This window comes from Colius striatus, chromosome 2 (genome assembly GCF_028858725.1).
Source record: "Colius striatus isolate bColStr4 chromosome 2, bColStr4.1.hap1, whole genome shotgun sequence".
Taxonomy (NCBI): Eukaryota; Metazoa; Chordata; class Aves; order Coliiformes; family Coliidae; genus Colius; species Colius striatus.
In genome coordinates, this window is record NC_084760.1 from 46,012,391 (window position 1) to 46,035,411 (window position 23,021).

Here is a 23,021-nt window from a genome sequence, read left to right on the forward strand (position 1 = left end):
AGCTCATGTGGGCTGTAGAAGTCGCTGGAAATTCATGGAAAGATCTTGAGAGTGCGGCAGAGAGGAACCTCTGAGGTTCAGCAAGGGCAAGTGCAGAGTCCTGCACATGGGGAGGAACAACACCTGCACCAGGACAGGCTGGGGGTGACCTGCTGGAGAGCAGCTCTGCAGAGAGGGACCTGGGAGTGCTGGTGGGCAGCAAATGAACATGAGCAGCAATGTGCCCTCGTGGGCAAGAAGGCCAGTGGCATCCTGGGGGGCTTGAAGACAGTGTGGGCTGCAGGTGGAGGGAGGTTATCTTCCTCTCCCTCTGCTCTGCTGAGGCCTCATTTGGAGTCCTGTGTCCAGTTCTGAGCTCCTCAGTTCCAGAGAGACAGGGAACTGCTGGAGAGAGGCCAGTGCAGGGCTACCAAGATGCTGAGGGGACTGGAACAGCTGTGTGAGGAGGAAAGGCTGCGGGACCTGGGGCTGTTCAGCCTGGAGAAGAGAAGGCTGAGAGAGCAATTTTATAAATACTTAAAAGTACCTAAGGGGTAGGTGTCAGGATAGGGCCAGTGTTTGCTCTGTAGCATTCAGTGATAGTACAGGGTGTAATAAGCACACGCTGGAACCCAGGAAGTGCCACTGGCACAGGAGGAGAAACTTGTTTGCTGTTGAGGTGAGGGAGCCCTGGCCCAGGCTGCCCAGGGAGGGTGTGGAGGCTCCTTCTCGGGAGGTTTCCAAAGCAGCCTGAACATGTTCCTGTGCCCCTTGATCGAGGGGAACCTGCTTGAGCAGGTGCTTGGGCTGGATGTACTCTGCAGAGCTCTGACAACCTCCATCATTCTGGGATTCTATGAGTTGAGCTCATTTCATAGGACCATTGGAGAACTGGATTTGGAAGGGAAGAAGAGTCCTGCGTCAGAAGAGTCCTGCTCTAAGCACAGTCTGCCCTGAGATCAGCCCAGGTTGCTCAGGATTTTATCTATGTGGGTCTTCAAATCCTCCAAACATGGCAGAGTCGCTGTGGGCAACCAACTCCAAGCCTTGAAAAAGTTCCACCTAACAACCAGTTTACACTTTTGTCCTTAAAACTTAATGCCCATCGTGCTGCTACATACCGCTCTGAAGAGAAAACTTCTTCTTGGGAGGCGCGGGGGCTGCTGTCAGAGCCGCCTGCCTCCGGCCTCATGGCGCCAGCGGGACAGGGACTGCGGGACGAGAACCGCGCTCCTTTGGCCGAGCGACCCGCCGCACTCTCCCCTCCGCCGGCCCTTTGCCACCCTCTAGCGCCGGCCGCACGCGGTTGCGAGCGGCGCATGCGCAGCACCGAGCGCGCAAGCCTCGCCGCGCTTTCCGGCAGCGTGCCTGGAGGCTTTCACGACGGCGCGTGTCGGTTTCGCGTTACGGCAGGCGGCCCGGGCCTTGGTCCGTGGGGAGAGAGGGTGAGAAGGAACCGCTACCATGAAGCAGAAGAGGAGAGGTACGGCCCGTGTGGGGGGATGGCAGCGCCTGGGGAACGTGCTGGGGCTGTAGAGGGGATGGCCGTGCCTGAGGGAAAGTGCTGAGACTGTGGGGGGGGTTCTCAGTGCCCGGGGAAAGATAGTGGAGGTGAAGGGGGATCGTAGTGTCCTGTAAAGGTACCGGGGTGACGGGGAACAATGCTTTGCTTTGTGTTTGGGCATGCCAGGGGGACTGTGGGACAGGGTTCTTCATGCTTCCCTCACCCCTGTGGGAGCGGGAGCTGTGGGGTGCCAGGGCTTCTCCCCCTCATCTGATGTTGTACCTGTCTGTGGAGTAGAAAAACGAGGCAAAACCTGATCCTGCCCCATCCATATTTTTCTGGAGGCTGGTGAAGGACCAGCCCTGAGGAGGCTTGAGAGTTAGAGGGACTTGGCACCTTTCTGCAAGACACCTATTTTCTCTCCCTGGTGTTGAATTTGTCTGTCCCTGTGAGGCAGAGTCCTTTACAACTTCTGTGGCCGCTAAGGAGTTGACAGCTGCCCTGACTGTCAGATGCAGAAGAGGGTTCTGGGAGCAGTATGTTTGTAGTATTGCTGGGCTTTTCCCTCATGGCAGACCAGAATAAAGCTGGGGGAAAGATACAAGCTAGCAGAGGCCTGGTCTGTCCCATAACACTACCTACAGAGAGAGAGAGACCAGATGGGAGCATTGTTGCAATGCTTGTCCTGGATGGCTGCTGGCACCAACAAAAGCCTCTTAGTGCAGTTGTGCACCCAGCTGTGTCCCCACTGATGGGTTTTCTTACAAGTTTGATGTGTATATTTTATTATCCCATGTACCTCTTTTTCTAATGATAGTATGGAAGAAATGTGAGCAATATATACAGTCTGTACCATGCAGACCCTTGTTGCAGTGTGGGGTGGATTTGTGAGGCATAGCTGTGAAGATTTAAGGCCCTGCTAGCATTGCCTGGTGCAGTTTACTCTCTCATCCTTGGCACCAATGTGATTCATTTCTCACCTCTGCTGACACCAGACTATTCTACTCATCATCTTGAACTTCCATTGCCTTTTTGGTTCTGGCTGTTGTGTAGATTGCTCTGACGTAAGAAGACAGAGTTTGGCCTAGAAATTGAACAAAACCCAACAGTACGAGGCTGTAGCTGTCAGTTGTTCAGGGAACACCACAAACCAAGACTGATAGTGCAGCAGCAAAATTTGCTCTGTAGGCAGCAGTTGTAGGAAATATTGGAAAGGAACCATGGAGCAGGTGACCCTTGGTTGTCACAAACGGTTAGAAAGTGCTGATTACACATGTGGCTTGTTTTGTTCTTATTTCAGGAGACCTCAGCCATGCAGAGCTGATGATGATGACAATAGCAGACATCATAAAACAATTAATTGAGGCTCATGAGCAGGGAAAAGATGTGAACCTGAACAAGTAAGTCACTCTGGGATGAGACTGAAGAGCTGATCCACCAGTGGTGAATGTGTCCTCTACAATCTACTGCCTTCAGGTTTTATTTTGAAGTGTTTTATTTTCACAGGCTGCTCTAATTTCTCATACTGTTATCTGATCATAAGGACACTATGGTTTGTAAATTCTGTGGTGATTTGCTGCTTCATTGGCAACGCTCAGAGTACAAAATGGATTGTGTTGATGATGAAAAACTCTTCAGAAACTTGTCGTTGCCTTTTTGTTTATCGAACTGTGTTCATACTTTAGTAACCTTCAATTTAGTTCCATCAGGGAGAGGAGAGATTAATGCAGGGCTAAAGTTTAATCTAAATATCCATAGTAATGTGTTTTAAATGAAGTTGTTTAGATAAGGTTCGTTCTTCTTTACATATGTGGTGTACTAAAAGCTGCATTTGTCCCACTGCATTTCATTTGTGTGATAAAATTGTGAATTATTTTCTGATGCTGGAAGTAAATGACACAAATGTCTTAGAGATGAACTTGACTAGAGTCACTGTGTGTAGGGTTTAATCACACAAAAGAGTTAAATCTCTGAAAACACATAAGCCAGAGTGTTGCAGCCTTCACAATGTTTTGATGAAACCCAACTTGGAAGAAAAATATATAGGAACTAAAGAAAAAAAAAGCAATTGTTGCTTATCAGCTTTCTTTACATATTATTTTCATAGAATCACAGAGTCATTTCTTTTGAAAAGACCTTTAAGGTCCTTGAGTCCAACCGTTCCCCCACCACTAAAACCACCAACCCATGTCCCTCAGCCAGAGCTACGTGGCTTTGGAATCCCTCCAGATATGAGGACTCCACCGCCTCCATGGGCAGCCTGGGCCAGGGCTGGATGACCCTTTGGGGAAGAAATTGTCCCTTCTCTCAATCTAAACCTCCTCTGGTGCAACTTGAGGCTGTTTTCTCTTGTCTTGTTACTTGGGAGAAGAGACTGCCCCCCCTGCCCCGCTCTCTCCGCCCTGCTCACTACAGTGTCCTGTCAGAGAGTTGCAGAGAGTGCTCATGTCTCCCCTCAGCCTCCTCTTGTCCAGTCTGAACACTCCCAAGGCCCTCAGCCCCTGTGCAGCAGACTTGTGCTCCAACCCCTTCCCCAGCTCTGCTGCCCAGCTCTGGACACCAGGCAGCTGTTACAAGTAATTACTGTATGGTCTTTTAATTGAGTTACCTGCAAAGGGGAATTGTGAGAGCCTACCTAGATTACCATCTAACTAAGCAGCAATGCAACAGCATTGCTGTAGAATATGGGTCTGCAAGTCAGAAGGGAATTGTTAATTTGAGGTATTTCTGCTTTCAGACTGAAAACCAAGACATCGGCCAAGTACGGACTGTCCGCACAGCCACGTTTGGTTGACATCATCGCTGCTGTTCCACCGCAGCACCGGAAGGTGCTCGTGCCAAAGCTGAAGGCCAAGCCTATAAGGACTGCAAGTGGGGTAAGCTCATGCCTAAGCTGGAACCCAGCAGGTGCCACTGGCACAGGAGGAGAAACTTGTTTGGTGCCGAGGTGAGGGAGCCCTGGCCCAGGCTGCCCAGGGAGGGTGTGGAGGCTCCTTCTCCGGAGGTTCCCAAATCCTCCTGGACACGTTCCTGTGCCCCCTGATGGAGGGGAACCTGCTTGACCAGGGGCTTGGGCTGAATGAGCTCTGCAGGGCCCTTCCTTGCCATTCTGTGATTCTTTCCATTCACTGCCATCCACCATCTTCCCCTGCTCTCATCAATAAATGATATTTATTTGTTTTCCAAACCAAGATATTGACTTTCCAGAAGCTTTAATATAGATTCAGTGTCTGCACTGCTAGTTTCCAGGTTGCCTTTTTTGGGGTATTGTGCCCACACACCTATTTGTTTCAAAGGATATGGGAGAATTGTGGGATCATAGAATGGTAGGGGTTGGAAGGGACCTCTAGAGATGATCTAGTCCAACCACTCTGCTAAAGCAGTTTCACCTAAGAGAAAGAGGACATGTGGAGATTTTGTTTCACAGCAGCATGTCTTGTGTTTTAGTTGCTGTAGAAACAGTGCAGCTTGATCTGCAGGCTCTCTCAGTGAACAAAGGGAAAATGTTAGTGTTTAACCTATTCATTTGAAAGGTAGTTTAGACTAAGAGCAGTAATAGAGATATGGCTAACATTAATCTGTGTGGTTTTAAGCTTCCCTACTGTATGTATAGCATGCCTAAAGCCAATCTAAAAAAACACCCCAACAAAATGGAAACCAAAAACCAGGAAGTGTTCAGTGTTTGTAACTTTAAAGCCCTCACTTACCTAAAAAACTCTTAACAGCAACTCCCCTGCCCAAAACCACTTCATTTCTTTGATTTCTTCTTTATGGCAATAGAATGTTTCTTTAAACTCTTACTGCAAGCAGATTTCTGACACCTGGAAATTAGGTGTTCCGAGTTGTGTTCCTCACATTAGTGGCCTCTAGAAAATGTATGTGTCTATTCTTCCCTCTGATCCGTTTTACAAAGGAGATTAGCACCTGACCTTACACTGGCACTTGTTGGATGAAAAGCAGTTGTGAGATCAGATGGGGAGAAAAAGGCTTGGCTCAGTTAGGTGGAGGGAGGAGACGACTTATTATCTTTGGTTTATATCTTCTTTGATTGTCTCCATCTCTCCCCCGTTTTCTTCTTCCAGGTAGTGTTTGGTGGCAATCTTGCCCTTGCACTGGTTTAGGTATGTGTTAGGTATGTCCTAGTGAATATCTGAATGTCTATGTGCTTCCTTTTAGCAAAGTTTTGGTATAAGACACCTGGTTCTTTATAATAGACTGTAAGTTTATTCTGAACTGGGAAAATATTAAATAATAGGATTACTGTTTCTCAGTCTATTTGTTATCTTCTTCAAGGGTTAACACAGAGCTATTCTAGGCAACCGACTAAGCAGGAAACATCTTTAAATAGTCTCTCACAGATGTACATGTATATGTAGCCTTCCAAGATGCACTTTATTTTAGTAACTTGAGAAGCAATTACTATAATTTCTCTGCTCTAATTTTGCTTCCTACAGATTGCTGTTGTGGCTGTGATGTGCAAACCGCACAGGTGTCCACACATAAACTTTACAGGCAACATATGTGTGTAAGTATGACAGCTTAGATGATGTAAGAGGACTGTTTTCTAGTATTTATGTACAAATCTGGTATTGCAGTAGCAATGTATTGGTGACAGACATCCTTTCTGCAGACTGCTGATACCTTCACATTATACTAAAATAGGCTACTTGTTGGGAGATTTTATTCAAAGACAAAACCTTTTACTTTCAGGGGCAAAACCCTTCTTACACAGAATCACAAGGAATTGTTTAGTTTGGAAAAGACCTTCAGGATCCTCAAGTCCAAGAGTACCTCCAGTACGGCCACAACCACCTTTAACCCATGTTCCTCAGCACCTCAGCTACACGGCTTTGCAATAGCTCCAGGGATGGGGACTCCACCAGCTCCCTGGGCAGCCTGGGACAGGGGCTGACAACCCTCCCAGGGAAAAAGTTCTTCCTCAGCTCCAATCTAAACCCACCCTGGTGCGACTTGAGGCTGTTTCCTCTTGTCCTATCATTCATTACTGGGGAGAAGGGACTGACCTCCACCTCACTCCAACCTCCTGTCAGGGAGCTGTAGTGAGTGAGCCCCTTCCCCAGCTCTGGTGCCCTTCTTTGATCACACCTGTCTACTATAGTAGATACACAATATCTAGTAGATACCAGGAGAACATAGTGATGTTGAAATGCATATTGTATTGTCCTGTTCAGCTGCACAGGTGTGTTGTATGTATAAGTGGGTATGCCAGCAGATCAGAGATGTTACAGAAAAGAAACAAGGCTTAATCAAAAAAGTTTGGAAGTGCACCTGAAGAGGTGCAGGTGATGACTGCAAAACACTTGCTCAGTGTGCCGGTCTGTCTCTGCCTGGCTTTGGGAGGAGACAAAAGCACAGATGGAAGAGAAGGCTTTCATCTGCCAAGACCTTGTGGCGTTAAGAGAACAACTTCTGAGTTTTATTTGGATTGAGAAGCCCAAGTTTATCGTGAAGTATGTTACCGTTGTTTGATTTAAGAGACTGTGCACCTGAAATCTCATCTGTTTTTTTTTTTTCCTAACTCTGTCAGTTCATCTATTTCAAAACATTGCTTCTCTTTCCCACTTTGTTGCTCCTGAAGCAGCAGTGGCTTTCACTACCAGCTGCCTAACAGTGAGCTGGCTCTGTTCTTGCTTTTTCCATGAGCAACTATTCTGTTTGAGATGTTCCAGGTAATTAACGTTTATGAAATGCCTTCAACTGGATTGCACAACTTTTGCCAGCAAATTAATTTGGCCATGGCTATTTAGTAATTAATTTATAATGGGGACAGATGACTTGGGTTGAGTTTGCAGGGCAGGCAGTGAGGAAACTAATCAATTATACTGTGAGCCAGATGTGTCCAATTTGACAGAGATGACATTGTCTTGGTGTCTGTGTGTTTGAGATCCGCACCGTCAATAACGATATGCTGATTGCTGTTACCTTTGCTGCTGACGGGCTCAACACCTGCAGCTGAAATGGAAGGGGTCATCAGCCCTCCTGTCTCAGGTCATCTTTGAGCACAGAGTAGCTTTAGATTGGTCATTAGTCCCTCAGCCCTCAAAAGAAAGCTAAAGACCGTTCAGAAGAAGTTGATATTCCTTTTTGTTGCTATCTGCCATGCAGCATTCCTGTCCTGTCTGGCAGTCCTGCTGTGATAGCTGCAAGTCTGTCCTGCTGTGTCACAGCATCAGAGCCTCAAAGAAACCCCTACATGCAGAAATTGATATTTCACATCAAACTGCTGTACAATTATCCAGAGCAGACAGACTGTATTGTTTTGAAATAGTCTTCAAATGCTAATTTCCTTAAACAGCACATTCCTAAGCTCAGAAAACAGATGTAAATGAGTATTCTCACCATTGAGATATAAAAATTCCTAGAAGAGAAATGCAGGTTGTGTAGCAGGATGATATCTCTGTTTTCATAGAATGGTAGGGATTGGAAGAGACCTTTAGAGATCATCTAGTCCAACCCCCCTGCAGAAGCAGGGTCACCTAGATCAGGTCGCATAGGAACATGTCCAGGCGGGTCTTGAAGACCTCCAAGGAAGGAGACTCCACACTCTCCCTGGGCAGCCTGTGCCAGGGCTCCCTCACCTGAACAGTGAAATATTTTTTTCTTATGTTTAAGTGGAACTTTTTGTGTTCCAGCTTCATCCCATTACCCCTTGTCCTGTTGCTAGGTACCATAGAAAAAAGGGATGCCCCAATCTCCTGATACCCACCCTTTAGATACTTGTTACTGAGATACCCCCTCAGTCTCCTCTTATCCAGACTAAACAGCCTCAGTTCCTTCAGCCTTTCCTCATAAGGAAGGTATTCCATTCACCTGATCATCTTGGTGGCCCTGTGCTGGATTCTCTCCAGCACTTCCCTGTCCCTCTTGAGCTGGGGAGCCGAGAACTGGACACAGGACTCCAGATGAGGCCTCACCAGGGCAGAGGGGAGCAGAACCTCCCTCGACCTGCTGGCTACACTCTTCTTAATGCATCCCAAAATGCCATTGGCCTTCTTGCCCACGAGGGCAAGAAACATCTGTTTTATGTCTTTCCACACCAAACAAGTGAGACAATGTTCTAGATAGAATGGTGGAAAGTATTTAAATTGTAAAATTGCTTAAAATTTCATAATCAGTGCATAACAATACTCCAAAATTGTATGACAGGTCCCTAAAATAACACCATGTTCCAGAAATACACTCATGGTACATCTAGCTTCTAGTAAATCTTGCCGTGTTGTTTTGTGTGAATGTAGTCATTTGGCAGGTCTGGACTGGCTTTTCACATTCCATTCTCATTAGTATTAAATGAAAGAGCTTTTTTTTGCACTGCATACTTAACATTTATAAACACACATAGGCTCAGTTCTTCTCAGTGCTACTGGGTATAACAAAATCACTCTCTCCAGCACCTGCCTTTGGGTCTGCACCTATGTTTGCATCAAGTGATGCAGAAACACAGGAATACCCTCACTCACCTCTTGCTCTGAGCTGAACAGTCATGAGCCACCTTTAGTCTAGAAGGTATGTTGCAGCATTAAGGTACTGTAGTCCTTCAGCTACTAAAGCCTTTTGTGGATTTATCTTTACCTACATGAAAACTCCTCAGTGCAGGAGAGCAGTTGGCATGTTGCTGCAGTCAGGCTGTGCCAAATTTATGTTCCCCCATGTTTCTGATGAGAGATAGGGTAGTTAAAGCAATGTCTGCTCAGTCTGCACCCTCTTGTGTACCCCATCACTAGCAACTGTTGGAGCCTGATGCCTGTGTTCTGTCTGATATTGACAGGTACTGCCCAGGTGGACCTGATTCTGATTTTGAGTATTCAACACAGTCCTACACTGGATATGAGGTATTACTTTAGTGTGCCGTGATGCATTGCTTGCACTCTCTTTAAACTGGGGTTAAACTGATCTTTATTTCTACAAGTTCACTTGTGTTGCAAGAATGAAAAAAGCAGACTTCATAAACTTCGAGATCTAAAGCAGCTCAACCACAAGGCTGGAAATTCTTCTCAATTTTTGCAGCGGTTGTTTCTTCCTCCTCACCTTGCTGCTGTTTCTAGTGTTACGTGTGTAATACAGTGTAGAGCAGGAGTGAGCAGGCTGTGATTCTGAGCAAGGCATGTGCAGTGTCACGGCTGTACCCCCAGACTCGCTGGTCTGGGAACAGCTGTTTTCTGAATTTCCAGCCGTGGAAAGCAATGAGTAAGAGCGATTGAAGGTGATGTTACTGTCTCCCACGGGACACTGCTGCGTGCACTGTGTTGAAATGAATGCTAGCTGTGATTGCTACAGGACTTACCAATCTGTGTCAATTTTTTCCTAACTAAACAGTCCATCAGGAACATAGAGTTTTACTTGTGGCTCAATATGGGTTTAAGGGAAGGGTACAACGAAGGCAGAGCTGTACTCAGCTCCTCAGAGCTGCCCAGTGTAAAGATGAGAGGCAGTAAACACAAGTTAGAATGTGGAAAACAGTGACTTAGTGCAAGAAAGTGTTTTAACATTACAGTTGTCAAAAACTTGAGTAGAGATATAGAGAAGTTTTGAGATCTCTGTTCTTATAGTCAAACGCTGACTGGATACAGCTCTGATCATCCTGCCCTAACTAAACCTGCTTTCAGTCCTGTCCACTCTACCTGTGGACAGGACCCTGGGGACTTACAAAGGTGTATCTCTGGAAAAAAGCCCATCCTTTATCTTTTGGTGCCTCTGGAGTTACATCCATGCCCTTTTATATCTCTGTATCTGCAATGTCATCTCATTAAATATTTCTGTTTCCAAAACAGTACTCTCCTGTTGACTGGAGAAATCTTAATAGTGGAAGACCTTGTTGTGACTAAATTATTGTGACTACTTTTAAGAAAACATCTCAGAGCTATAGTACAAATGTAAAGTAGAAAAATTAGGTAAAATACAAACTGAGTTTATTTGGCAAACTGTGATGAAGCATCCTTTTATTGTGAGTTTTGTCTGTTGTTATCCACTTCACGATGGCTTGAAACTTGCCCTGTTAGTACAAAGTAGGAAGATCCTGTGTATATGTAATTGCTTCATCATTCATGCTATTTCCTGTGTGTTTTATTCATTTGTTCAGTATGAACAGCATGTTCTTATACTTTAGAGCTTTTAATATGACAGATAGGAAATACCAGATGTATCCAAAATACACAAGGTACTTGAAAACCTTATCTTAGGGGATTTTTAATAGGCTTGCATCAGTTAATAGTGTACAACATAAGCTTTTAGGGATTTCAATTAAAAGAATATATTTAGTTTAAAGAATATTTGAAGTTTAGACTGAGCTGTGAAGGGTGCTTTTTGGATGACTTGTGCAAGTGAAGAGAAACTAGAATCAGTGGGGCAGAAAAAGAGGCGTTTGTGATTTTCACAATATTTTTTGTGGCTTGCTGCAGGGTTTCTTCATCCATCCTATCGTAATGCACTAAGCAATTGGAAAAGTTGGGTCATTCTTTTAAAGTCATTTTGCCATCTCAGGACAAAAATGTGTTCTGTTATAATTTTATAAAATTTGAGGAGCCGAATCCATACTTAGAATTGGATGGTTTCTTTGGTTGTGAGTTTGAAGACTTTAGGGTCAGTTAGAATTTGAAGACTTCAGCATCCTTTTCAGTGCTAAAGTTTTCTTTTGTTCTCTTTCATTGTGTCCTTCAACAAAGAATATATTTACAAAATGAATCTCTTTGTGTTTTTTTTTAGCCAACATCCATGAGGGCCATTCGGGCTAGATATGACCCTTATCTCCAGACAAGACACAGAGTGGAACAGGTAACATTTTTCCAGGGAATGCACTGTGATTGTGATGAATGTGTTGAGAATGCTTTTAATTGCCTGAACTGGTAGACTTGAAAGGGTTGTGATTAGCAGCACAAGTCTAGCTGAAGACCAGGCTTTGGTGATGTATCAGGGCTGACAACGTTTAGTCTCTGTGTTGGGACAGGACACACTGTCAGCAAGATTGGAAGTGATACGGAACTGGAAGGAGTAGATGATAGACCAGGATATTGTGCTGCCATTCAGAGAGAACCTGGTCAGGCTGGAGAAATGGGCATGCAGGAAACTCCTTGAAGCTCAACAAAGGGAAATGTTGAGTCCTGCCTCTTGGGAGGAACCACCCCAAGTACCAGGAGATGTGGGGAATTGATCAGCTGGAAAGCAACTGAAAAGGACCGTGAGGTCTTGGTGGACATCAGGTTGACCATGAGCAGCATTGTGCCCTTGAGCTGAAGTAGATGGCCAGCAGCCTTCTGGCTGCATTAGGAGGACTGTTGCCAGCAGGTCAAAGGAGAGTCCTTCTAGTCTCAGCAGTGGTGAGGTCCCGTCTGTGTCCAGTTCTGGGCTCCTCAGAAGAAGACAGACATGAACATACTGGAGCAAGTCTAGCGAGCGACCACTAAGTTAGTGAAGGGACTGGAACATCTGAGGAGTCCCTGAGGGAGCCAAGACTGTTTAGGCTGGCAAAGAGAAGCCTTAGGGGAATCTTTCCAATGTGTATAGACACTGTAAAGACAGAGCCAAACTCTTCTCAGGGTGCCCAGTGACAGGACAGGATGTAATCAGCACAAACTGAAACATCAGAGATGCCACCTGAACATCAGGAAGCAATTTTTAACTGTGAGTGACCGAGCACTGGAGCAGGTTGCCCAGAGACTCTGCAGTCTCCATCCTGTGAGATAAAGCCTGTTTGGACACAGCGCTGAGCAAACTGCTGTAGCTGATGCTGCATTGAGAGGAGAAACTGGACTAAGTGGTCTTTTCCAACCTCAGTTTTGTAATGATTCTATAATTCTAGATTAGACTGACTCGATCCACATAAAAAAACATTTTTAGACCTATCCATTAGATATGACAAGTTTTTAAGCTCTCACAAGGTCTTATGTGATGACTGATAGCAGACACTATTACAACAAAATTGTGCTGAGCTTTTGTGACAGTTGCTAGTTCTTGATAGTTACTTTCATGGAGAATTTAGTACTGAAATAGTGGCTTTCTTGCCAAATGATTTTTTCAGAGGTCTCTGATGGAGAATTAGAGCTGAAGAGTTTCTCAAACTTTTTCTACTTTGACTGATTTTCTGTCTCCAAATGCATGGGAAAATGCTCCATGGATTCAGCGTAGTCTCTTTCTCCTACCATCTTGTAAGGAAAATTAGTTATACATGGATTGAGGCAGATGGGAGGAAACTGAACTGGCTTCCAACGGGAACCAGTGTAGCTGTATCATCAAGATGCCAAGCTCTTAATAATTCTGCTTTGTCATGAAAACGTATTACTCTGGGCCTAATACCTGTACTGTGTTCTTGCAGAAGAAAAATCATATTTTAGGGTTAGGGGGTAGTTGTAAGAAATGTGTAAAAAAGTATTAATGGTTTATAATTCAGAAAAAAAGTACAACCAAAGAAGGAAATGTACTGTAGGAATGTTAAAGTTTTCAGAGAAGTCTTTTAGAGAGGTCCCTGGCTGATATTTTTTCCCCGGCTCTTTCAACTTCACAGCTGAAGCAATTGGGCCACAGTGTGGATAAAGTAGAGTTTATTGTGATGGGTGGAACATTCATGGCCTTGCCTGAAGACTACAGAGATTACTTCATAAGAAACCTTCACGATGCCTTATCAGGTCACACTTCCAATAATGTAGCAGAGGCTGTCAGGTAGGCATCTTGAATTTCCTTACTGTAATTGTTTCAAAGTGTTCTTTAACAGAAAATATTGAAGACAAACCTTTTTAAAATTTGTTTTTTGGAAGGCAGTATTTATCTAAATGCATGTTTAGGCATGGACTGTTTATAGCTCGATTTGCAGCATTGCTTTGTGTGCTGCAGAGCACCAGCAGAAGATAGAGCCACAGTTTATCTATTTTCTCACGTAGGAGATGCTGAGCTGCTTCTGATTTGTTGGTGTTCCATCTGGACTTCTACCTTTTCTGCCTCATTACCTTGATTTGGAGTTGTGACGAATGACATTGCCGTGGGATTTGTTTCCTTTAGCTGGGAAGGGGAACTGATCCTGCCTTGGAGGGTGGCCAGACGTCAGCTCCCACAAGGGATGACTCACCCCCGAGAGCGTCAGTGCTCAGGAGCTCCAAGCCCCTTGCGATCTCAAATGCAGTTACCCTTGTAGTGTTTCTGTGTGGCAGGGAGATGCTCTTCTCCCTTTCCAGTTGATGAACAGAAAAACAAGAGGCTGATTTATTTACCTGTGCTTTGGGTCATTAAACACATAACTTTTCAGTGCATTTCTCAGTGTAAAACCGGGAAGGAAAATGAGAGATTTGACATTTTGGATTCGTTAAAACTAGGTAAGCATCCCTACAGACAGTTTTAGATTGCTACCTTGTTGTCTTTCAGTGCAGTGGATTTTCCTCGATGCCATTATCATCTAGTAAATAAAGCAGTTTTAAAGCTGAGTAGGTCTAGCCGTTGCCTAGCTTCCTGTCTACCTTCGTATTTTAAAGCTGTCATTTCACATATTTTCCCTCTGGAGGGCAGCAAACACTTCTGGTGGTCTTTTTTTTTTCTTGTGGTTCAAAGACTAGACAAAAAGTGCTATGCTGCTCTTTCCAAGTGGATTTTATCAAGATAAAATAATGAACAAACTGGGAAATGAATGGCTTTGCTTTTGCTCTAGTGCCCTGGTTGTGAGCAGTGAAGGACACAGCTCATTATGGAAGAAGGATGATGTTTGCAGGTTGTCTGTTTAAATTACTGCTTATACAGACATCAGATGGTTCAGGATGTGGTCATTCCATCTTTCTTCTGCTGCAGGTGTCTAGCTGATTTTATTGGACCTGAAATAGTTTTTTTAGTAGCCTCTTCCTTACTCTGCAGATTGAGGAAATTATTTACCACACAGACTGTGTAACCAAGTCATTTTCATAGAATCATAGAATGGTAGGGCTTGGAAGGGACCTTTAGAGATCATCTAGTTCAACCCCCCTAGATCAGGTCGCATAGGAACGTGTCCAGGCGGGTCCTGAAGACCTCCAGGGAAGGAGACTCCACACCCTCCCTGGTCAGCCTGTGCCAGAGCTCCCTCACCTGAACAGTGAAATAGTTTTTTCTTATGTTTAAGTGGAACTTTTTGTGTTCCAAACGCATTTTAAGTGTGTGCAAAACCCAAGTCTCTGAAGTCTACATGCTGCCTTGCAAGCGCACAGCTCAAGCAATGTGAGAAAACCTACACTAACAATGTGGGGTTTTTTCCCTAGCAGATAAATAAAGGTTTGTATTTTTAATGCAAAATTAATCTTAAGTGATGAATAGTATATGGAAGTACGTGAGAGTTACTCAAATTGCACTTCCTAAATATTCTGGGGGTGAGAAAATTAGGTTCAAGATGAATCAGACCTTTTACTTTTTGTGTTTCGTCCATTTAGCTCTGGTACTGTGTCACTGCAGTACTGCTTTGAGGTAACAATGACACTTGAAATAAACACTCAAGGTTAAATTTATTTCCCTTTCTACACGAGGATTCGGTTCTTCTCCCTCACTACTTCCATCAACAGAGGCCATGCTACGCAGGGACTACTGATAGTATTTTACTTGTTTTATATTGCAGACTCTGCATTCAGCATTAACCTGGGATCTGGTCTCTCACCCCTTACTTTCAAGGGGATTATAGTAGCCTTGAAGTTTTTATTACTTACCTTTAGATTTTGTGCAGTGATTCCCTAATGAGGAAAAAGACATTCAGCCAGAAAGCATCTATCCGTATAGGCTACAGTCCACCTAAGTGTGAACAGTTTTTACCCCTCTTGTCCAGTCCTTTCTTTGTCCTCAGTCTGAGCTATGCTTCTGTGTCCAATGCTGTCTTTTCAGTGATAGTGATACACTGATCTGTTTGGTTTGAATTGTGCAGGACTGAAAGGCTCATCCATCTGGCATCCTCCTCTTGAAGTAATTTTGAATTTTCTTCATCTAATACTTTGTCTTGATCAACCCATTGCAGCTTCTGGTCCCAGTTAATCTGATAAAAAGGATGTGACTCTGTGCAGTTTCAAGCAATTCAGCACAACTGTAGCCTGACATGAAGGCGTATGCTGTTCCTCACCAGGGACCTGCACTACAGGGTTTTATAAAGAAATAAGTCTTCAACGTTGGCTGTTGGACTCCACCTGATATTCTGAATTAGTTTCTGTCTTTCTTGCAGATACAGTCTTATGGTAAATCAAAAAGCAGCGTGCGCAGCAGGGTGGGAGAAAGGGTGCTGCCTCTGTGTTCTGCTCCAGGGATTGCCCCCTGCAGTGCTGCCTCCAGCTCTGGGCACCAACAGCACAAGGACACAGAGCTGCTGGAGTCCAGAGGAGGCCACAGAGATGATGTGAGGGCTGGAGCCCCTCTGCTGTGGAGACAGACTGAGAGAGTTGGGGGTGTTCAGCCTGGAGAAGAGAAGGCTCCAGGGAGACCTTCCAACAGCCTCCAGTCCCTAAAGGGCCGACAAGAAAGGCCGAGAGGGACAGGACAAGGGGGAATGGCTGTAAACTGACAGAGGGGAGACTGAGATGAGCTCTTGGGAAGAAGTTCTTCCAAGCTGTGAGGGTGGTGAGGCCCTGCCTTTATAGTGAGTACAAAGAGCAGTATCTTCACAGGATGGCTCAGAGCATCTGAGCTTTGTTGTTTCTTTAAACTGTTTCCAGACAGACCAGCTAACTGTGAAAAACTCCCTTATACCTCCATCTATAAAGTGATATCAGATCCTTTTTGCATGACTATACCTGGAGTGAGTTAAGATTTTAGGTTTTATGGATGCATGAATATGACATGAGTGTAGAAGTGACTGTATTTACATACATGAACTCACCAACCAAAAGTGTGATTTTTGAGAAGATAAACAAAGAAGAATGACTCTGTGACAAGTGGAGGAAGGAAATGACTTCCCTGAGAAAGTGTTGCTGGTGTTTGATATTTCTGTAATCGATCCCAAATGAGGTAATAAACACTTTTTAGACCATTCAGACAGAAGTCTTTGCTTGAGGTGCTTTGATATGCCTGAGAAATGAGTTAAACAAGGAAGGAGTAAAGAATTGCAGAGCTAGAAGGGATCTTTGTGTTGTAGAAAGTGTGCAACAAGACTGAGAAGTTTTCATTTTTTTTCTGCCGAGAACACCACCTGGGAGATTTCAGTGCACTTCTGGATGCCTGTCAAGTAAGGTTGTGGACTTGGTGATAAGCTTCTCTTCTTTTGGAGGAGAATTGTACTTAACTGCTGAAGAATCACTAAGACAGATTTTTCACTTTGTACCCAGGAAAATCCATCTTTCTCTGGGACTTGTTCCCATCAAGCCGAAGTGTTGACTGCGGCTGCGTTTGCTCTTTCATGAGGACAGTGAACCAAGAAGGTGTAAAATACACATGCAAATGAGAACTGCTGCTCTGCATCATTTGGCTCCTCTCACCTGACCCGTGAGTCATTAGAGGTGCTGGGCATATTTAACTGCTGCTGTGACTCACCACTTCATTCCAAGGGCTGAGCACCTCTTCTCTGAGCCAGGATCTGACTTTTAATTAGTGAATGAGGCCAAAGGAGTACTTGCCTGTCTTGAGAAAGGCATGTGTCGGAAAGGTCCCTAGGCTGTGCACCCATACAGCTCCTTGGACTGTAACATCAAGCCTGGCTTCTCTTAGTGTATTTAAAAATGCAGAGAAAGTAATTTAAAAAAACCCATAATCTGTTGTCTGATGTTCAGTCTGGTCAGAAAGAGTCTGGAGAAGAGGAGATTGAGGGGTGATCTTATTAACATTTATAAATATCTAAAGGGTAGGTGTCAGGAGGTTGGGCCATCCCTCTTTTCTGTGTGCAGCTAGCAACAGGACAAGGGGTAATGGGATGAAGCTGGAACACAAGAAGTTCCACTTAAACATAAGAAAAAACTATTTCACTGTTCAGGTGAGGGAGCCCTGGCACAGGCTGCCCAGGGAGGGTGTGGAGTCTCCTTCCTTGGAGGTCTTCAAGACCCACCTGGACATATTCCTATGTGACCTGATCTAGATGACCCTGCTTCTGCAGGGGGTTGGACTAGATGATCCCTAAAGTCCCTTCAAACCCTACCATTCTATGATTCTATGATTCTATTCTATGAAATTGTACTATTTATGGCAAAGTGAGAAGGCGATAAAATGGCTATAACCTCCTGTTCTGAAGTTCAGGTATCTGATATTTATGTGACAATATTCAGATGCAGAAGAGACATCACCACTACTTCCAAAGTAGGTCTGTAATCCAAGACTGCTTTGGCTTTACGTCCACTCCTAAGTCAGTAGTCTAGGAAAAGGCTCATTTTCTGCTTCCGTCATGCATTGAAGCCCAGGTCTTGAAGATGTTGAGTGCTGTCAGCTGCATTTGATTCCTGCTGGAGAAATTGCAGCTCCTAATACCAGCTGACACCGTGAAACTGCCTTTTCCTTAGACTTGTCATCGATTGCTTTTGCCAAGTGTCCTTTTGTGTTTCCACCATTAACTGTGTCTTCTGCTGAGCTGTTGAACTTCCTGCTGCTACAAACGTTTGCATTAAGCACCAGGAAATTTCCTTTATGTATCCTAGAAGCCGTATTGATCTTTTGGCAAGCAATATCACAGGATCACAGAATGGTGGGAGTAGGAGCTCCTCCAGCCCAAGCCCCTGCTAAAGCAGGTTCCTCTAGATCAGGGGGCACAGGAACGCATCCAGATGGGTTTGGAAACCTCCCAAGAAGGAGACTCCACACCCTCCCTGAGCAGCCTGGGCCAGGGCTCCCTCACCCACACAGGAAAGTAGTTTTTCCTTATGTTTTAGTAGAACTTTGTGTTCCAGCTTTTTCCCCATTACCCCTAGTCCTGTCACTTGAGACAACAGAAAAAAAGTGTCACCCCATCCTCTTGACATACACCTTTTAAATACTTGTAAGTGTTAATGAGATCCCCCTCAGTCTTCTCCAGGCTCAACAGCTGCAGGTCCTGCAGCATTTCCTCATAAGAAAGATGCTTCAGTCCCCTCAGCATGCCCCATCAGCATGTTAGCCCTGCACTGGCCTTTCTCCAGCAGTTCTCTGTCTCTCTTGAGCTGGGAAGCCCAGAACTGGACACAGAACTCCAGATGAGGTCTCACCAGGGCAGAAGAGAGGGGGAGGAGAACCTCCGTCCACCTGCTGCTCACACTCTTCTTCATGCCCCTCAGGATGCCATTGGCATTCTTGCCCGTGAGGGCACATTGCTGCTCATGTTTATTTCCCAACTAAGCAGATATATCCAGCTATTTTAGAGCCTTTGCTGAAAGAGGTTTAAGATATAAAATCCTGCTTAGGACTGGATTAATTGTGTGTCCAGTCTAAGACATCTTAGCCTATCTTGGGAAGAAATAAAATCCTGAGCACTGGCAGTTCGAGCAGCAGTTGGTTTGATATGTGGAGCTCATGCTGCCTTTTAAAACACAGCTGGAAATTACTCTTCTTGAACATGCCAGGTCAGAGCAACCCATGAAAAATGTGGTTTGTGTGGTTATCAGATGATATATTTTCTGGAAAGATCCTTTTCTCAAATAGCCACATTAGATCTCATATATCAGTAGTTTTTCTAATAGAAGCTGCAGTTTCCTCACAAGAAATACAGCTCCTAATTTTGCTTTTCCATAGTGAGGAATAAACCTTTAATGATAAAGTTGGAATCTGTTTTAAATTTCCCAAATAAGACTTCAGGGTTTTGTTAGAAGATGTAGGTTTCTGCAGGTAGGTCTGGTCTTGCTGGTGCTGTAATCTTACCAGGATTTAGTCTGGCTGCTTGACTTGTAGGGCGTAGACCCACGATGAAGTTATGAGGGATAACAAGTGGATTACCCTGTTGCAGCTGCCTCTGTGTATGTATCTCACTGTACCCATTTCTGAGAGATTCTAGTGGACTGTGTATCTGAAGGAAAGAGGTTTAAGCAAACATGCTTTAATACAGTTAATACAGGCAAAGAAGATGCGCTCCTCTAATTCAGATGGCTCAGTTAACACATAGTTGCTTGTTCCAGTAATGCATTTTTGTGCTTTCTGAGTACTAACTGTGACTCTAGCAAAAAAAAATAACCGAGGGCTTTGATTCACTAACTCCAATGATTCATGCTGGAGCACTAGAAGAGGTTACTGTTCTCCTTTTATCTACCTTGACCCTCTGCTTGAGGTTACCCCATCCAAAACAGGCAGCTAAACATAGTTGTCCACCCTTCAGCTGCCAGTGTTCACCCTGTGACAAACAAATGTCATTTGGAACAGATAGAGATTTAAGAAGATACACTCTTCCTTTGGCTGCAGGGAGCCCAGCCTGATAAATTACCCTACTACAAATTGCCAGAATTTGATAGTCACATCTCACCTCTTGACTTGCCATAATGAGTAGGTACTGTGGCAGGTAGGCTCTTGCAGCTCTAGCAGCTCCAGCACAAACCACTGTAATTGCCGACTTAAGCTTCTGCTTTAGCAGTAATTTGGGCAACTGAGGTGTGGAGGTACTTAGCCGGTTCTGCATCCCCTCCTGTGCAGGCAGCAGCTTCTGGCAGAGAAGGAAAGGAATAGCAGGAGGCAGCAACATTGCAAATTGCTGTGGCTGCATCCATCAGAGCTTGTCTGTCAAATCCCTCAGGGTATCTGGGCAAGGATTTTTCTGTGCCTCTGTGCCAGGCAGGAGATAACTGGCTGTTGTTTTAGTGCCAGATCACTTACAACAGAGATTCTGCCTAAATTTCCTTTCGTTCCCAGAGATTTGGAGACTAGCTCCTAATATTCTGGAGAAGCAGGCAGGTCTTCCTTCCTTCTATCCTTCTGTCCTTCCTTTGGATGTGACTCTTTCATGGTGCAGGAGCCATTAAAGCCAGCTTGTTGCTGAGTATTTACTCCTTCAGCGTGAATAACATCTTTCCAGCTTGAGGAATTTGAGGAAATTTTCTCCAAAGCTGCCTGGTCTTTGTTGTCATGCTGTTGCTTTTGCATTTGCCTATTTTCTACTGCATGATACAACTTTTTAACTGCGGTATATAAGTGAAAGCCATTTCATCGGATCCTAATCTTGCCACGGGTAGCTGTTCATCTTTTTTACCTCCTGCAGTTACGGAAAGTGATTGCCTATCCAGTTATCTGTCCTGTTCAGCGTTTTCTCCTGCATGTAAAATACTGAGGTTTGTGACTGAACGTAGATGGTGCAGGAAGATAGACACGAGGAAGCCAATACCCACATATTTCTGTGCACATTCAACAGCACATGTGCTATTATGTGACTTTCCATTTTTGAAGGTGGATGCTGGACCTAAACATGTCTTTGTCCAAGGTTTATGAGGTAGTAGTGTTTATTCATCACAGCAATTTGTGCCACACCAAATTTAGCAATATTTATAAACACCGTTGATCCGTATTTTATCGTATGCTGGTGGGAAGGATGATGGCCTTAGCGGTCATGACATTGTCAAAGCTAAATAATGAATTTCAGTGCCTTCTTTTTTCTACATTTTCAGCAAATTACTGCCTAACACCTGCCAAAGGGAATACTTTTCTCATTTTTGCTGCTTCACTGCTGTGCGTCTGTAATTTGGCAAGCGTAACAAGTTCTCCGGTGACCTGCAGTAAAATGTTAATGCTAGGATGAGATCTGAGTGGTCAACTGGGATTGGTAACTGGAGATGGAGGTTTATTCATGGCTTCATCACCTGTATGAATATGAATATGAACCTGGCCTGATAATTATATGGTTCTAGTTCAAATAGTGCTGGTGATCCAAATGTAATGTCACAAAGAGGCGCTGTGGCTTGTACTGAATAATCTTTCTGGGTTCATTTCCTCCCTAACACAGAAAGCATTGCACCATCCTGTGTATTACAGCAGCGTTGCCTTAGTTGCTGCTGTATTCTGATCTTCCAAGTGGGCAGAAGATCAAACATCAGCAATTGCATTGAGCTCTAAGGATGCAAGCAATACTAGGCTGATACTCCCACACCTTGGAGAGCTAACACAGGACCTGCACTACTGTTTTTTAGCCTGCTTTCAGCAGAGATTGTTTTCCACCCCAAATTAAAATGGGCTGGTAAAATAGCGAGATGTGGTTTATAGTTCCCTCAGCTGTGCTGTGCTTGCCTCATTGATATTGTAAACTGAGATCTGCCGCCTTTCAATGGTGCTAAATTAATATGAAAGAAAAGTCATTTTCTAGTAACAAGGTGGTTGCAGTAGGCATGCAAAAAAAAGGAAGGCTTAATTTCCATATTTTTATGGATGTCAAGACGTGGTTTTCCTGTGACTGTTTCACATAGGCAAAGCAGAGGCTGTTTGCTTTGGAAATACATCTTTCTGCAACATGTTGCAGTTAATGTGCTCTGGGACTCTGCTTCCTCGTGGCCCATCAGTTTGCAAAGTCAAGTACCCAAAAGCTGGGAACTGACAGAGCTGGAGGTGTTTGTGCAGCCTTAATTTGGTCACCCCCTGTCTGGGCCTAGGATTACATGATTTACCTACAGGGTTTTTTTTGTCTTGCTGCAGGACCTTTGCGTGGATTGGTATATTTACCTTTAACAGCTCTGAGGTGAGATGTGGATTCAGCTTGTAGGTTAAGACAGCTCAATTCAGAAGTTTCTATGTGAACTGTGTGCTTTACAGCCAGTGGAGATGTAGTCGACGGAGCCCAGAGGGGGATCCAACTGATGCTGAAGCCTGGCACCTGTGCTGGGTCTGCATCTCTGTTGACCAGGCATGGGAGATGAGAACCTTAGGTCAATGTAGGTGTTTGTATCCATGAGCTGGATACCTCACCAAGAGTCTTGCCTTCATTTCAAATTCAGGCAGATGTTTCCTTCTTAACCTCCAACTTCTGAGCCCTCAAGCTCATGCTAGTTTTTGATGCAGCATAGCTTTTTGAAAGGTACTTGCACCTCTTCCAGTGTTGGTTCTTAGTCCCATTCTCCTTTCCAGGTCTTTTCTTTTGCCCACCTCTAAGGAAGACACAGGTAGTCAATCACCTTTGGCTGTACTCTTTTTCTGTCTCCTTTCTGGAGGTTTCCAAACCCACCTGGATGCATTCCTGTGCCACTTGATTGAAGGGAACCTGTGTTAGCAGGGGATTGGACTGGCTGAGCTCTGCAGGGCCCTGCCAACCACTACTATTCTGGGATTGGTCTCCTTGTAAGCCAGGTTGTGCCATTCACAGGGCATTGTAGCCATGATAGGAAGTATTTGACTTCATTCCTTAGCAGGAACTTGCTCCTGCCTGATGCAATTTAAAGCTACTGTAGCAGTGAAGAGCTGAAATACTTTTCTGAAGGCGTGAGCTCAATCAGTATTAAAGTTCAGTAGCTATTGGAACCTGCATTAGACCTACGATGGATGGCAAATGATGCTGGGGCAATGGCACCATCTTGTAGTCTACTGCACCAAGCCCTTCTTTTACAAGCATGCAGAAAGCAAGCACGTGTATGTTTTTCTAGCACTTTTTTTTTGCAATAAATGATATTACAGCTTTATAGGTGAGGGAGTTGCTTTGGAGGGAGAACAAGATTAGTGAAACCGTAGGTTTTCACTGGCAGTT

General features: G+C 44.6%; 1 protein-coding gene across 1 annotated transcript in view; it reads left to right on the top strand.

Annotated features, from left to right (window-relative positions):
• Positions 1–1,361: 1,361 nt before the first annotated feature.
• Positions 1,362–23,021, top strand: part of ELP3 (elongator acetyltransferase complex subunit 3) — a 98,945-nt gene continuing 77,285 nt past the window's right edge. Inside the window, exons 1-7 of the mRNA XM_061990874.1 lie at positions 1,362–1,462; positions 2,784–2,883; positions 4,221–4,359; positions 5,938–6,008; positions 9,270–9,333; positions 11,204–11,272; positions 12,999–13,153. Of these exons, the coding sequence (XP_061846858.1) occupies positions 1,444–1,462; positions 2,784–2,883; positions 4,221–4,359; positions 5,938–6,008; positions 9,270–9,333; positions 11,204–11,272; positions 12,999–13,153 (617 nt within the window). The 5' untranslated portion in view covers positions 1,362–1,443. The remainder of the gene's footprint in view (positions 1,463–2,783; positions 2,884–4,220; positions 4,360–5,937; positions 6,009–9,269; positions 9,334–11,203; positions 11,273–12,998; positions 13,154–23,021) is intronic.